Source organism: Scatophagus argus, chromosome 9 (assembly GCF_020382885.2).
Source record: "Scatophagus argus isolate fScaArg1 chromosome 9, fScaArg1.pri, whole genome shotgun sequence".
NCBI classification, from domain to species: Eukaryota; Metazoa; Chordata; class Actinopteri; family Scatophagidae; genus Scatophagus; species Scatophagus argus.
In genome coordinates, this window is record NC_058501.1 from 13587655 (window position 1) to 13603300 (window position 15646).

Genomic DNA, 15646 nt, shown 5'->3' on the forward strand with positions numbered 1-15646 from the left:
AACTGAAAATACCCTTGGTTAAACGTGGAATAGTTACAGAAGATTGTAGTTTGTAAAGTGGGGCGTGAGAAACCACAGCGGTCATTGAGGGGGTTCCAGGTCGTGCCTCAGCAAAAAGGGAATTATTTATTTTCAATATAATTCCATCCTTAAATTACACAATTGCACACAAAACATAAGGAAATTTTATTTACAGGTTTCATACTTTCTGTAATGAAACATCTAAAAGCAAATTTTTTATCAGATGAGGAACTCTGGGACAAAATCTTATCAAATGGAGGTACATGGTATAGTTTGTGTTAGTTTAGGACTGTTTGAAAAAAGTTTGAGAACACCTGGAGGACAATAACTATGCACAAAGAGCAAACGTGACTTTTATTTATTTATTAACCAATACTGCCACACTGTGGCCATAAGATGTTTTTCAGCTACTTGTTGATCCACGGTTGAGATCTGTGTCATAAATTCACTGACATTCATGACAAAAGTAATTATTGATAATTGAACATTGTTGATAAAATAATCCTTTATCCAATTTTACTGTAGATATAAGTGTACACAGGAACAGGAGACAGGATTCAGATCTACAAACACTGCAGAGTTTTCTGAAGCAGTGCACTACCAGAAGACACTGAGTGGGAGTCAGGCTGAACAGTGACAGTCAAAGTGAGCAAACTGGAAGTATTCAGCTGGGACGATGTAGTAATAGTGCCCAATATTTACCGATGGTCCTTCGTTCGGCTCCATCCTACAAAAAAAAATAATACGCATCAAGTTAGACGAAATTTGAAAAAAAGCTAACTTCCTCTCTGAATTTTGCAAATAAAATTTCATCTATAAGAGTTAAGTCTTTCATATGCTTTTAATTGTTTGTTTTATTATTACCTTGGCTCATAACATAATAATACATAATTAAATAACATACACAGCAAAGTTTCTTTTCATTGATTGTTCTAATATATCCACTACTATAGTTAAGAATTGTGGTTGTAGACAATATAATCCCTTAAAATGTTTTAAAACTGTGCATTGTTGGAATATTTTTCATTTAGAATATTAGACTACTACAGTTCTCATTGTTTTTGTTTAACTTTGTACTAAATATTAAGATACGTAATGAATTACTGTAAATGAACATTTATTTCAAGTGTATGCTTTTATAATGAAAAGCCACGCCGCACACTTCCGGTATATTTACAGCTCTCCAGCTGGTTTGACGCAGCCCGAAGAAGTCACCGCACCGCTCCAGCTGTTCCTACCGCTGTCCGCCTGCCGTTTCCCCGCTGCTCTGTGCTGCTGCTGGCTGCCTTCGTTTCCAATGCAGCAGCGACCATGACAGGCATCGCCGCTGCTTCTTTCTTTTCCAACGCTTGCAGGTTCGGGGGTTGCGGACTTCACTTCGACTCTCTGGCTGAGCTCATCGTGCACATCGAGGATAACCACATCGGTAAGAGCCGATAAGTAATGAGCGCCCCAGCTAGCAATGGCCGAGGTTTGCAGCTAGCGTGAGTGGCTAAATTAGCGAGCTAGCAAGTTACTTCCTGCGTCCTGACGACACTGTTGCTAGGTGTGGTGGCTGTGGATGTTTCTGTGCGGATATTACAGTGCCTTGTTCGATTGTGTATCAACTCCGTATCACCGATTAGACAGCCGCAGTACCGACAGAGCCGCACTGACTGGACACCGACAGGAAGACGCTTCTTTACGCTCAGCCGGGTCGCTCGTGCAACGTTATTTCAGAGCAAGGCCCGCGCGCAGAGCTGTCTCGGAAGCGTCGTCAATGAACTCGCAGGCTGCAGGAGCCAATGAAGATACACTGATTGTTTCTCAGCTCGCTTCAATCTATCCGACACCAGGTCACTTCTGCTGCTTGTTGGCAGCGAGGAAGTATTCTTAAACCAAGTCACTCCCTCTCATGGTCTGTTTATCAATTTAACAACCGATGAGTTTCCGCTGTCTGATAATGATGCAGTTCAGGGCAGGCCATTTAATTTTCTGTTGTTGACCTATCTTTCACGTATTAGATTTTGGTTATGACAGGATACTTTCTATCTACGTGTGTGTGTGTGTATACATTTGTAAATCAGTGTTGGTGTTGCTGATATTAATTTACTAGTGTTTGGCCCGTTGTGAAATTAGCACTAGCTATTCATTTTATAATCAGATTTATTTATAAAATGACATGAAATACTAAATTATTATTATTGCTTCGTAACCATGAGTATGAAAAGCGTTTTCAGCAGGAGGTAAAAGCCAATAACTTGTTTTTTCTCATATTTATGAGGTACTAAATCATTATAATGAATACCAGTATTTAATAATAATTAACAGACTTGATGGTATTTATTTTGTTTTTCAATTATTTTTCAAAACCTATGCTTCCATAAAGCACAGGTTTTAAATATAATATATAATAACAGTTAGAGGTGCAGTTGTCTTTATTATGGACATCAGACATCATAGACATTGCAGTTATTATAGCCATATGTGAATCGATATCCCTATGTCCCATTTCACTTTTAACCATATACTATATCTGTTAGCTGATATATCTGGAAAAATGTCAGTTAGAGGTCTGTCAAGAAAATAATGGCTTTAAATCATGTCCAGCCCTTGTTGTGTCAGTCTGTCAGCTTGTTGAAAAGATCAGTCACGTACAGCTGTGGTTAAGGCCGAAAGTTTCCGTACTCATTTGATCAAAAATCTTTCTTAAAAACGTATGTATGTCATCATTGTCACTAATCCACAAATGTTACTGAAGGTGTTATAACCTCCTGAAAACAACTTTGTAGTATCAACTGTCTATTTTTTTTTAAAGCAGTCTTCATCATGTTTTTTTTTTTTTTGAACATATAGGCCACCCCAAATCTGAACACCTGAAAAAGTAAAACTTACCTTTAAATACAGACTTGTGTCACATGTTGCCCCTCACAAGTCCCACTACAGTCATCAGCACCTCCTCTAGTTCATGTGAGGACAGAAGTTAGTGCATCAAATAATGAAGATATAGATAGATAGATAGATAGATAGATATACTTTATTGATCCCAGGCTGGGAAATTACAGAGCAACAGCAGCAATACACACAATAAGCTATACAAAATGTTAAAAATAACAACATACAAGGCAATATAAAAAAGTGTATATACAACAAATGAACAGTGTAATGTTGTGCAAAATAAAGTAGAATGTAAGGTGCCAGTAGAATGTAAAATTAATTTACCTCGGGTACTTTATCATTAACCTTTTTTTGATTAGCAGAATTTAACTTCTTCTTTTAGAGATATCTCTGTGACGATTGATGGCCGCGTCCAGACACTGACCGTTAAGCTGAGGTATCACTGACTAATCACTTCAGTTATGTGAAATTTGCACATGCAGAGAAAAGCTGTGAAGCAATTTCTGTGTTCACAAAGCTCTTTGTGTTGTAAAATGTAGAATAAACATGTGGTACTGAGTATACATGAGTTGTTCATTTTAGGGTTTTTACTTCATTTGCAGGTGTATTTAGTGCCACAGATGAAAGTATTTATGACCTGTATTCATTTATTATTATCAAATACATTTTTAAAAAAAAGCAGCAAATATAGGCTATAGAAATTACTTTATGTGTTTATTTATTATCTATTTTGGTATATTTGCTATATCCATGCATTTAACCGAATTTACAACAGGTTAGCCAGGAATTGTAATTTAATTTAGTTTTATCTTAGATTAATTTTAAATTATATTAATTTGAGCATTACATTTTCGGAAAGTGATAAGACATTTATATCATTTCCATCTTAACTACCACGTGAATTCCCCTCCTCACAGTTTGACACTCTTTTAGTTCCTCCATCTGTTTCTCAATCTAATATTTCAGACTCTTATTATTGAAGCTGACAAGGCACAGCTGCCTCTGTTGTTCTTGTTTGTTGCTTGACTGGCTTTAATATCCTCTGCCCTCTGATTGTGTGCCGTGCATGTGTCCGAGGTGTTAGCCTTAGAAAAAAAAGCCTCCAAATGACTTATTGGGGAATAATGAGGCAATTAGTTGGCTCAGAGTGGAAAAACTTTGCCTCCCCCCCCCCCTTTTTTTGTCCGCTGGCCTGTGCCCACTCTGAGAAGTGCGAAATCTTGCGCGTTTTGCCAAGTGCCTGTGAAGCATAATTACAGAGAGAGTGCTTGATTTGGCCTGTCTTCCTCCTCATCTGGTGGCCTGCTGCTTAAAGCACATTCTCCTTTATAATTAGGCGCCTGGAAAACAAGCACACATTCTTGTCCCGTTTTCCCCAGCCAGCCTGCTGGTCAGGTCTGTGAACAAGAGGTGGCGCTGCTTTGCTGTTGCTTTACTGGGCTTTCTTTAGATCTCCGTTCTGTACAGTTTAAGTGTATGGTGAACATTATGGGCCGAAACTTGCCGCCTCTACCCATTACACAACGCAAAGGGCCAAGCTTCAGCAAATGAAAACATATCGAAACAAATAAGTGGTGGTTTAAGGGATATTTCTTTAACTTGAAGATGTCGTCTTTCCATTGTAATGTTATACCCGTCCACTGCTATATTTTAGCTACAGTGCACGGGGGCAGCCGTGGCCTAGAGGTTGGAGAAGCGGCTTGTGATCGGACGGGCACCGGACGGGCAGAAAAAATTTGAGTGTGGTGGAGTGATAATGTCCCCACCCCCTATTAGCTGGCTGATGTGCCCTTGAGCAAGGCACTTAACCCCCAATATATGCTCCCCGGGTGCTTGATGCAGCCCACTGCTCCTGTGTGTTTCACTGCATGTTGCATGTGTGTGTGTTTCAATCAGTGACGGGTTAAATTCAGAGAAGTGATTTCCCAGCTTGGGATTAATAAAGTAAAAAAAAAAAAAAAAAGACAGAGTCATTGCTGATGATGTGGAAAAGGGTTGTACTTTTGCTTGAAAATTTTAATTTTGAGACTCATAAAACAAATATCAAATAGATTTTAGAAGAATTTCTATCAATTATGATAACACAAACTCAAAAATAAATCTACTACTGCCTGTCCACCGTCGTGACAGCAGACTCAAGTTGATAACGTGTGTTGGGTGGTCCACTTAGGCCTATGTGTAAAAATTCAGCATTAACATTAAGAGAACAGATGCTAATGAGCCCCAGAAAACACCAGTGAACAGTGAGCCTAAGTCATGTTAAGCTTGAAAGATCTCCTCAGTGGTCTGGCAGTCTTGTGTGGCATGAAAAAAGTGCACACACTAAGCCTCTGAAATGTTTACTTTGTCACTGCACGACCAGGCCAGACCAGAGGCAAATATCAACCATGTTATTTAGACCTGAGTGTGTGTGTGTGTGTGTGCGCACACTGCTGGGGCCTGGTGCACTGATGGCCTAAAGTGTCCAAGCTTGGTAACAATGGGTCTGCTTGTTGCCAATTCTCACTGGAGGCTCATTTAGTAGATTTTGGTATTTATCCCCCCCACCACCACCCCCAAAATCTGCAGGGAAGTAATAAATTTGTGAAGCAGTAACTAGTTCCCTGATCTGTGCACCTGGTGGGCCTAATTACATTTCCCCATCCCCCAACACCACTGCTCCTGTTCCTGTGCGGTGACTGCGACGTGAGGGGCTCCTGTACTCGATAAAACGTTCCTCATAAGGGATAATGTGCTGCCTCTGTTGAAATTGTACAGCGTGGTCGTGTAGTTGGATGCTGAGCAAGAGGGAAATTTTTGCTGAAATTTGTTACTTTTCTAAAAAAAGATTTTGTTCAGTGTTTCAGTGGATGTTAAACTTAAGATGTTGTCCCATGTCAAAAGCTGCAGATATGAGAGTTCCTGCTTCACTGTATAAATTAGTCTGTAAAAGCAACATTGACTATGCAGTTTTTCATTTATTGGATATTTTTATGCATTGTTTCACACATCATAGTTACTCTTCATTTAAAAACCTAAGGTATCTGAAATTCTCTGACCCTTTTAAATAAATCCTCTTCTGAGAGCTGTTAACCCAACTAATTCAGCTACTCTGGATTAGAGTAGAGTATCTACTTTGATAATGGATTGATCATTCCCATAATTAAAAACAAAAATCCTCAACATTCACCAATTCCATCTCTTCTATTGTAACAATCTGCTGCTTTTAAACTGAAAATCTGTAGTTGTTAGGTTTTCTGATTGTTGATGAGACAGAACAAGCAAATGAAATCATGAGAAGATCTGAGAGACTAAACATTGTGGAACGTGTTGCACATTAAATATTTAGTGGAGAATATAATCAGCAGAGTAATTAAAAGTGAAAAGAATTGTTAGTTTCAATCTGAATGCATATCACAAATCTAAGTATCACATAAATACAACAAGTGTGCCATGTGTTATACGTTTAAGTCTGTGCTAAACTTATTTATAATAGATATTTTATCCTCCCTGTGTTTTTCTCTGTAACTCGCAAAGGCAGCTTGCACATGGAACTCGACTCTGTTTCATTTCCTCCTCAGAGGTCACATCATAATGAATTACCTGTGCCACCACTCCTGGTTATGTCCCCCGCTGCTCAGAGCCACCATAAACATGTCACCATAATGCTCACCACTCTGCTCTACCCCACAGTGCATTTGGCCATGAGGGTGGACGGGAGAGCCAGACACTGGTGGAATTGAGCGAGGGGGATTGTGCGTCTGGTGTGTGTGTGTGTGTGCGTGTTAGGGAGAGGGTTGTGGAGGGCGTTATTAGAGGGCAGCAGGCGTCACTTCCTCTGTTGCCTTAGGAAGTTTTGTTGTGTGATCGTCCCCTGGTTTCCTGTTGCAGGCTGTGATAGGGGCCTTAATGAGAACATGTTATTGCATCATGTTTTCTACATACACTGAAGCCACTGATTCAGTCAGTATACGTTCCCACATGCTTCTCACAGAGACGCCAACAACAGGCACAGGCAATGCTCATTTACAAAGTGAGGTTTGTGTTATATTGAGGCTACGCAGGTTTGGTGAAATGAGGGGCTGTTTGCTTTTTTCTTTGTTTTGTTTTGTATGAGGGTTTTTAAATATTAAGAAAAGTAAGTAAGAAACAGTTTCAAAGGCAAAACTGGCTGGAAACTTGAAGGATTACTTTCTATTACTTGAAGGATTTTTTTCTGATCTTCAGCAAATCAGCAGCTTTCTCCCGTTTTGTCTTTTCTTTGTCAAGAGAGAACCTTGTTTGCTGTGAATGATAATTGTCGAAGGTGGGAACCTTGCATGGGACGTTCTTTGATTTTCAGATTAAAAATAGTTACAACTAATGCCCATCTTTAAAAAAAAAAAATCTGCATATATTTCAGTGAAAATCAGATCAGAGATCCAAAAGCTTTGTGATACATGAAATATTTTGACCATATCTGTTCTGCTTGTTTGTTGTTTTCTCACACACCTTTTTTCTCACCTTGAAAACAAGTGATCACTCATGCTTATAGGAACTGATTGTTTGCCTCTGGAGCCAGTGATGCTGAATAAATACCCCTTTTCTGTTTCCCAGAAGTTTCCTAGTTGGCCACCAAGATGGACCACCTGTGTAGTTTGATTAGAAGGGCTCCCATCTCTATTTGAGGCGCCTTCATCCTGATCCTTGACTGCTGGTGGCCCCGAAAGAATAGCAGAGGCTGCGGGGAACTGGCCCCCGCAGGCCTCCCTCTCCCCAGGCCCCACCTGAGGTGTGTGTGATTTACAGTGTGTGGGAGCAGATTGATCCACTGCTGTTTGAGCCGTCTGTGAGGAGGCTGCCATTCCGCTCCTTGAGGCTCATTAGGGATCTTAGGAGGGATTTCTTGTGCACTCACGCACACACACAAACCAACTCACAGCACTCAGAACAGCCTCCACACTGCCTTAGGCTTTTGGCGGGGGGGAATAGTGCCGTTATGAATGTGTCTTTCCTACTCTGTGTTTCCATGACTTTGGCTGGAGAGCAGAGAGGTGTGCTGTCCTACTCACTGGGGACAAATCCACCGTTAATGAAACACTTGCTTACGACTAAGGCCTCCTGAGCCTCGGACAGCCTACCTGCCAGTACCATAAAATTCTGCCACTATTTCAATGTTGGCCTTAACCACTGAGCGGATGATGCCTTGTGTCTTTCATCACTCTTGTCTGCTTTTTAGTAAGACTGACACTGCTTTGTTGACATAGATTTCTGTGAGACCTCTAAAATGTGTGCTTTCTAAATGTGGTTTGGGTTGGGTTTTACTGGTCGACGTCAACTTTCACCTCCTTTTTGACAGAATTAAGCCAGTAGTTTATACTGGTAAAATAGAGAGTGCAGTGTGTGCTGTGTGTTTCTTTTCCAGGTGGTTGCAGGTGGATATTCAAACTGTACTTTCAGTTTATACCACATTGGTATTTTTAAAAAGAGCTTTTTAGCTTTTGTCTTTGTTCCAGTTGGCATAGATTTGTAATTAGGGCTAACAGATGTCAAGATGAGTTAACAGTTTTGTGTAACTAAATAGTAAAAAACTGTTAAGAATACCAAACACTGCACTGTAATTTGGGGCAGTAGGGTGTCGGACCCGTAACCGGTGGGTTGCTGGTTCGATTCCCCGTACCGGTGTCCATGGCTGAGGTACCCTTGAGCAAGGTACCTAACCCCCACTGCTCCCCGGGCGCTGCACGCGGTCGCCCACTGCCCCGGGTTTGCTGTGTGTGTGTGCACGTCACTTGGGTGGGTTAAATGCAGAGAACAAATTTCGTTGGAGTGAGTTCCCTCCAATGACAAAATATGTCACTTTCATCTTTCTTTCTTCAAACATATCAACAAATATCTAATTTGTCAGTCTGACTGGGGCCAGTACCTGGTTTAACTGTGTTTTTATGTCTCTGTGTTTCTATTTAACAAATTACACAAACTTCTTAAAACAAGAACTTAACTAAAGTACAATCTAAAATTAGCAAGGCTTCCCGTTTGTTTTCGTAAATTACTAATTAAAACACAAGCAAACAAGACAGACATTCAATGACAATTATCAATAATTTATGCTACAGACACATCAGAGTTATCCGATGCCCAGTCTTAATCAGATACAGATTACAGTGAAAAATGGAGCATCATGTAATGGAGAAATCCTCCATTAGACATCTAATTAGCTCTCCTTTATCACAAGGTCTCTCTGTCCAGCACAAATGTACTAGAAATCTGTTTTTAGGTGTTTTGTTCCAGGCAAACAAACAAACAGGAGTAAAGGTCCAGAAGATAATAACTGAGCATGACTCAGTGCTTTTATTATGGCCTCACAAAGGTGTTGCTTACCCCTTAAGCAGAAAAACTTTAATTACACTATTTTAGTGTGTTTCGTATCACTGCCGTGGTCATTTTAAAATTATATAAATTAGGACGGGATGGGGTTTTTTGTTGTTGTTTTTGTTTTTTTGTTTTTTGCTTGCTGAATATATAGATTCTGTTAAAGCTATGCTGCACTGTAGTCTTACCAAGGCATAATTTAAAATTACAAATCGCCTTAGGTGTGTATAAATGAGCTTGTGGATGGAAACAAGCCATTGCTTTAACCACATGGGGGTAGCAGTCTTTCACAGCTCTGTCAGAGGCAGACAGGGAGGCTCAGCTGGTGAGTGGCAGACACTGTTGTTTTATGGGGCATCTCTCTTCTCCCACATGGATGGCAGTGGGAAGTGAGTGTTTGAAGTCAGGCCCGCCTCACCTCAGGGTGTGGAGATTGGCTATTGTTGGGCATTTAGCACCGCTGAGCAAGATGAATGTCTGGAGCCCAGCATGGGAAAGCTCAGTATGTGTCAAGTGTGGTCATCTATGAGCAATGTGGTGTCTGCAGGGCACAGCTTTTCAAAAAGTGCTGTGGAAATTCAAAAGAGAAGGCTCTTGAGATGTTACGCCCACCTTGTATATTTTAAATAAAAGCAAGAGTGTAGCTGCAGAATGTTGCTTATTGCATTTTACCAACAGGAGAGTCACCCAACAGAGAATTAAACAGCACCGCAATGAAAAAAAGTGCACGGAGTGCAGGAAATACGTCAAGAAACCAGAATCAGCTTGAAAACAGTGGAGCTTCTCCAGAGGCACTAAACAGTCACTGTAGTCTAGACAGTGGTGCATGACATCATATTTAAACTAACTGTAATACACATGGTGCAATATCCTGCATTTTGATTATTTTCACAACATAGTTTTTAATTAGCTTTTATTATTCACTGAGTCAGCTGAGCATGCAGGCTCTTTGACAGACCAACTCCTTCACATGACGTTCACGGAAACTCATTCACACCTGACGCTCACCCGGTTCACCCACTGTCTGCTACTGTTTGCTACTGAGTGCACTGCTCGTCCTCAGCAACATTCAGCATACAAGTGCAGTTCAACGAAAAGCTGATTTTCACGGATGTACGTTAACAGGCGCATGAAGTCCCCTCAGTGTGTCAGTGCACAGTGTATCAGTAGGTAGATAGATAGATTAACTTTATTGATCCCACAGCGTGGAAATTCACTTGACATGGCACACTGTACAATATACTGCTATACAGGCTATATACATATCAAACATATCACAGGCTAAAGGTATGGTACAGTAAAAGAGAGTCCTGATTATTTGGCACTGCATCTTGTTTTGGTAATCTGTTTTGTTGAAAATCAAAAGCCTTGTTTGGTATTGTCTGTCTATCTGCATCTGAAAAGTTTGCACTGGTTTTGTTTCCACTATGTGCTTCAGTGCTGACTGGCTCGATTTCTAACCTTTAAACTAAAACCTTGATTTTTAATTGTACCCCTTATAAAAACCACAAGTCAGTGTAAAATAACACATCCCTTACTTTTTCCTTTGTACTTTGGTAGTGCAAATAAAAAGCATTAACCTATAACCACAGAGACTTGGATTCTGTGATGCTTCCAGCCTGACCACGCCCCTGTGCTGAAATCAGCTGGGAGAGTTTGCAGGTGGGAAGCCAGTTCCTCTGGTTGATCAATTGACTTGTTTGGAGAAGTGTTGGATCTGGGGTCCAAAGAGAATAAACCTCTCAGTGTATCATGCAGCCAGTAAGATTGCAGTGCAGGGAAGGAAAGGAAGTGGTCAACACTGCACACTGCTGCTCTCAGTATTGCCTGATATTTCTGTTATGAGGCTAATTTTTCCTTTCTCTGCTCAGACACAGACCCCCGTCTTCTGGAGAAGCAGGAGCAGCAGCAGCCGACATATGTTGCCCTCAGCTACATCAACAGGTAAAGAAATGTAGCCATTCTGGAGAAAGAAAACAGCAGAATTTTATCTTGTTTAAGCCACAACTCAATTATAAATCTGACACAATTAAGACTTAAATGTTATTAGTCTTTGGCCCTGTAAAGATTTATCTACAAAAGTCCTCCACATCAGCGAGTATCACTACTGTGTCCCATGAAGTGTGTGCTCCTCTGAGCTCTTAACTCAAATGTCATATGGTGGATTGCTTAGATGAATTGCTTTATTATTTGGTAGTTGGGTTTTTTTATTGCCCCGTCAGAGGTTCATCCCAGTAGTCTTTGATATGGGGCTTGAAGAGTGGTTTTAGTGGCAACAAGCCAGTGGACAAGAAGGTCTGTCACTGTCTCCCTGCCTTCACAAACACATCTTGATGTGGTTATTGCTTAATTTGTTAATTCCACATTTGCTTTAACAATGTCTATGTTAACATTTCATTTTTATGATACACATTTACCAAAGACTTTACTATCCATCATAAACCCTGTTTTTTTTCCTCCTAAACATGTGTTTTACAGTAGCAAATCTCCCCTACCAGAACTTACTAAACATCAGGGAGCTCCTAGAGTAGCAAGTTGCTCGTGGTACATCGAATGAGATGGCCTTCTTTTCATTGAAAAAGATGGTAAACCCTGACCAGCCGTATGTCCTACGATGCCAGGTTCATGACAGACGCTGCGCGGCGGGAACACGAGGCTGTGAAGAAGAAGGTGCAGCCCAAGTTGTCTCTGGCTCTGACGGGCAATCTGTCTCGCAGCAGTGTTTCCACTCCGCCTCGCCACACCAGTGGAAACCTCACCCCGCCTGTCACCCCACCCATCACCCCTTCCTCTTCCTTCCGCAGCAGTACACCTACAGGTACATCAACATCCTTCCCACGCTCCACATGTCCGGTATTTTGTGACTTCTGGCAGCGAAATGCATGTTAATGTGTCGCTAAGTAAGCGAACAGCAGAGTGGCATAGCAGGTGGGGAGACTGACAATCAATCAAGAGGTCCATTTCCAAGCATCTACAAGTAAAACTGTATCTTGGTGTCCTCACCTTCCTACATTATGAGAAGGCACAGAGTAAATGTGTTCTTCAAAGATCAAAAACACAAAATATAACAAAGCTGCTCCTTTAGTTTTCTACTTAAAAATGATCATGTAGAAAAGTTTAAATTATTGTCAAGGTACTTGATGATATGATTGTGTATTGCTCGATGAAAATTCATCGTCCCACTTGTGTCATATTTCACTGTTAAATTGTTGGTTACATCAAGATGTTTTCCATTACTTGGTGGGTGTGCATCCCCGTTGATGTTCGTGTTCAGTGTTTGGCTATTCAGCAAGTGAACCTCAATGGCTCTGGATCTATAGAAATTATGGATATCAGCAGGAGACATTAGGAGCTATATGTTTAATAAAACTAACATTAAAGTTACAGAAGCTGTGAGGCACAGCTCTCACAGTCCAGCTGATCTGTCTGATTCATTACAGTGTTAGTAATGTTACAGGAAAAAGCTTTAGTTCTTTGTAATATTTCCCATGTGCTTGTTATGTAAAATATGCAGTCTTTAATGTTCTGTCTTGTTCTTAGCTCTTGTGGCTTTTCAGCTCGCTCGCCTTCTGACAACATCCTCAATTAATTGACCAAACAATTGCAGGTCATTGACCTCAATGAAATGCATACATTCTTTCCCACGATTGGCATATTTCAGCCTTTCCCGAAACTCTGACACATGAATTAGAGATTATGGGAACGTTGCTGCCTCAAAGCACATGTTGAAAATGATCTACACTTGTCAGCCTGAAGGCTCAAAGACCAGAATTTCATTGCATAAATCCCAGCGCCTTGTATAGTTGAACAGTTTGTATGATAACATGTCTGCTACAGACGCCCTGAGTCATTTACTGTTTGACTCTCTCTCCATCTATCCTGCAGGTAGCGAATGTGATGAGGAGGAAGTAGACTTTGAGGAGTCTGACAGTGATGAGTCGTGGACCACAGAGAGCGCCATCAGCTCTGAGTCCATCCTCAGTTCTATGTGCATGAACGGAGGAGACGAGAAGCCTTTTGCTTGCCCTGTGCCAGGCTGTAAAAAGAGGTACAAGGTAGGTTTCGCTGGGCATCTTTCCTCTTTGAATACATACTGTGAATTAAACAAGGTGTGAAATATTTCTACCGCGCTCAGGTAGTTCAAACCGTAAATACTTGAGATATTTGCATTGTACAGAGTGTGAAATAAATGGTTTTTATTTGCTCACAAAAATGAGACTGTAAACACAAAATGGATTCCCTGCTGTTGACAAAGGAAAATCGGTTCTTAGTTGAGCATTACAACATGTCAACATGGATGCATACATTGAGTCCACTCCAGTGATGTGGAGTTTTACAGGATTTTCCATTCACATCTGGCATGTGTGGTCGGGATAAATTATGTGCAGCTTGAGAAAATTGCATTGCTGACGTGAATGACAGGGTTATGGGCGATGACTTAGTCTGTGGCAGCAGGCAGCATTAGGCGTCTATTTAGGGGCACAACAAGATGCATTTGTAACCAGAGCACATTTTATTTCTCCTCTCTGTAGCGTAATGTCAAAAGGCAACCTCTTTTTTATATATGTGTAAGAGATAGTTGAGGGAAGGTCAGGTTAACCTCTTAGTGTAGCTGTATATTGGAGTTGGTGGTCGAGTGTTAATGTGTTTGCTTCATTACAGAATGTGAACGGGATCAAGTATCATGCCAAGAACGGCCATCGAACCCAGATAAGGGTGCGCAAACCCTTCAAGTGCCGGTGCGGAAAGAGCTACAAAACGTCTCAGGGTCTCCGTCACCACACTATCAACTTCCACCCACCCATCTCTACTGACATCATCCGTAAGATGCAGCAGTAGAGACTGGTGAGTGACCAGCACTCTCCTTCTCCTTCGGGCCACTTCCCAACCATCTGAACGCCACCGTCACCAGCAATGGCTGTTTCTCATTCCACCCAGTTCCTCTCATCCTTCATCGCTCTTGCTGTTTTTCTTATGACACTATTTTTGATTGCATGGTATAAATGTATTATTAATCATTCTTCAATTTTTATTCAGAATATTGAATCTTTATGTAGTTTTATATTTTGCACATTTAAACTATCATTTATCTATTTGCCTTTGTTTTAATTTTTTTTTTTTTGGACATATGGTCCTCATTGACGATGAGGGGCATGATGTATAGTAGAAGATGACCACACCAAGTCACAAGTAGCCTTGCATGTACAGTAGGGCATCCTGCTTTAAAGGCCTTTAGAGAAACATGACACATTACCTTGTCAGTTTCATTTGAGCCTAAAAATGTGAGAGCGGCAAATGAAAAACAAAATCAGAATGTGTGTGGTCACGCAACACGAGAAGCTGAAACCTTTGTACATGTTAAATTCTCTATCAGATTTAAATGCTGATAATAAGCTGTTGGGCTTTGTTACTTTTCCTGTATATCATAAGTATCTAAAACCTTATTTCAACTTTTTTTCTCACAAATCCATATGTGTGAGCACCAAAGGATGATCTCAGGTGATGTTTGCAAGCATTTCACCGCCACAGGGCTGCCCGCAGAGTTCTGATAGTATTTGTTTGGTGGGATCATGGGAACTCCGCGTGCCATTGTTACTAATGTTCCTGGTCACTTTCCTCAAAGATTTAAGCAGTTTTTTCCCCACTGTTTTACAGTTAGGGATTTGAAGCACTTTTTGTAACAAGTTGCCAACAAATCAGCATTTTTTTTTTGCCAGTATCTTGTTTCTGGTGTGTGTATAGTAACGACCAAAACAAGGCAAAAAGACCTTCAGAGAAGATGTACACCAAACCTCCAGTGTTTCCAGTATTGTGAGATTTTTGTTCATACAGCCGTTACCTTGAATTGTAAACCATTCCAATCTGTGGAGCTCTTTGTAACTCTCCAATTTGACAGTTCAGACAAATCCTTCTGAATGCAGACAGCTCAGTCCTGATCGTTTGCTGTTCAACACCCCCGTCTTACGAAGCCACGTGAGTGTCTTTGTCGTGGATAGTAGACAGAGGGGGGGGGGGCTACATTAGCCACATATTCAGCACATTTATGTCTTTGTGAGAAACGTGTGCGGCTCCTACTTTGTGCCATAATGATAATCCCGGATCATAAAGTGCCACAAGATCTATCAACATTGAGCCATTAGGTAACATCTTCATTGCATGGATGTTATTGTTAAGGAACTACAGCCCAACTGAGAATTGTGACAGTGTTGTACTGCCATTATGGAGGAAAGTCTTTGATATAGTGTACAGTGAATGTATTGTAATGTGTTAAGTGCATTAAATTATATTTTCATATGTTTCTGGAGTTCAAAAAAAAACAATATAATGTGTATGAAAAAACAAATTCTGATGTTGTTTGGAGAAAATAATGGTATTGTAATGTATTTCTTTAAAAAGCTGCTTCATGTAAACTTTTATT

General features: G+C 40.6%; 1 protein-coding gene and 1 long non-coding RNA gene across 2 annotated transcripts; one reads left to right on the plus strand and one right to left on the minus strand.

The window, feature by feature from the left end:
- Nucleotides 1-369: 369 nt before the first annotated feature.
- On the minus strand, nt 370-1339 carry LOC124064226. Its single transcript, XR_006844239.1, has 2 exons — nt 1199-1339; nt 370-748 (listed from the first exon to the last, which is right to left on the minus strand). It is a non-coding gene; the product is annotated as an uncharacterized LOC124064226 (long non-coding RNA).
- Nucleotides 1199-15535, plus strand: jazf1b (JAZF zinc finger 1b). The gene is made up of 5 exons (XM_046398467.1): nt 1199-1447; nt 11100-11172; nt 11850-12046; nt 13114-13283; nt 13891-15535. The coding sequence occupies exons 1-5, from the start codon at nt 1333-1335 to the stop codon at nt 14065-14067; spliced, it is 732 nt and encodes a 243-aa protein (XP_046254423.1). The 5' UTR covers nt 1199-1332; the 3' UTR covers nt 14068-15535.
- Nucleotides 15536-15646: the final 111 nt, after the last annotated feature.

Coding starts and splice junctions, on each gene's coding strand:
- jazf1b (XM_046398467.1), top strand. CDS start 1,333: ATGACAGGCATCGCCGCTGCTTCTTTCTTTTCCAACGCTTGCAGGTTC. Junction 11,173..11,849: donor GCCCTCAGCTACATCAACAG/GTAAAGAAATGT, acceptor CTACGATGCCAG/GTTCATGACAGACGCTGCGC. Junction 12,047..13,113: donor CCGCAGCAGTACACCTACAG/GTACATCAACAT, acceptor TCTATCCTGCAG/GTAGCGAATGTGATGAGGAG.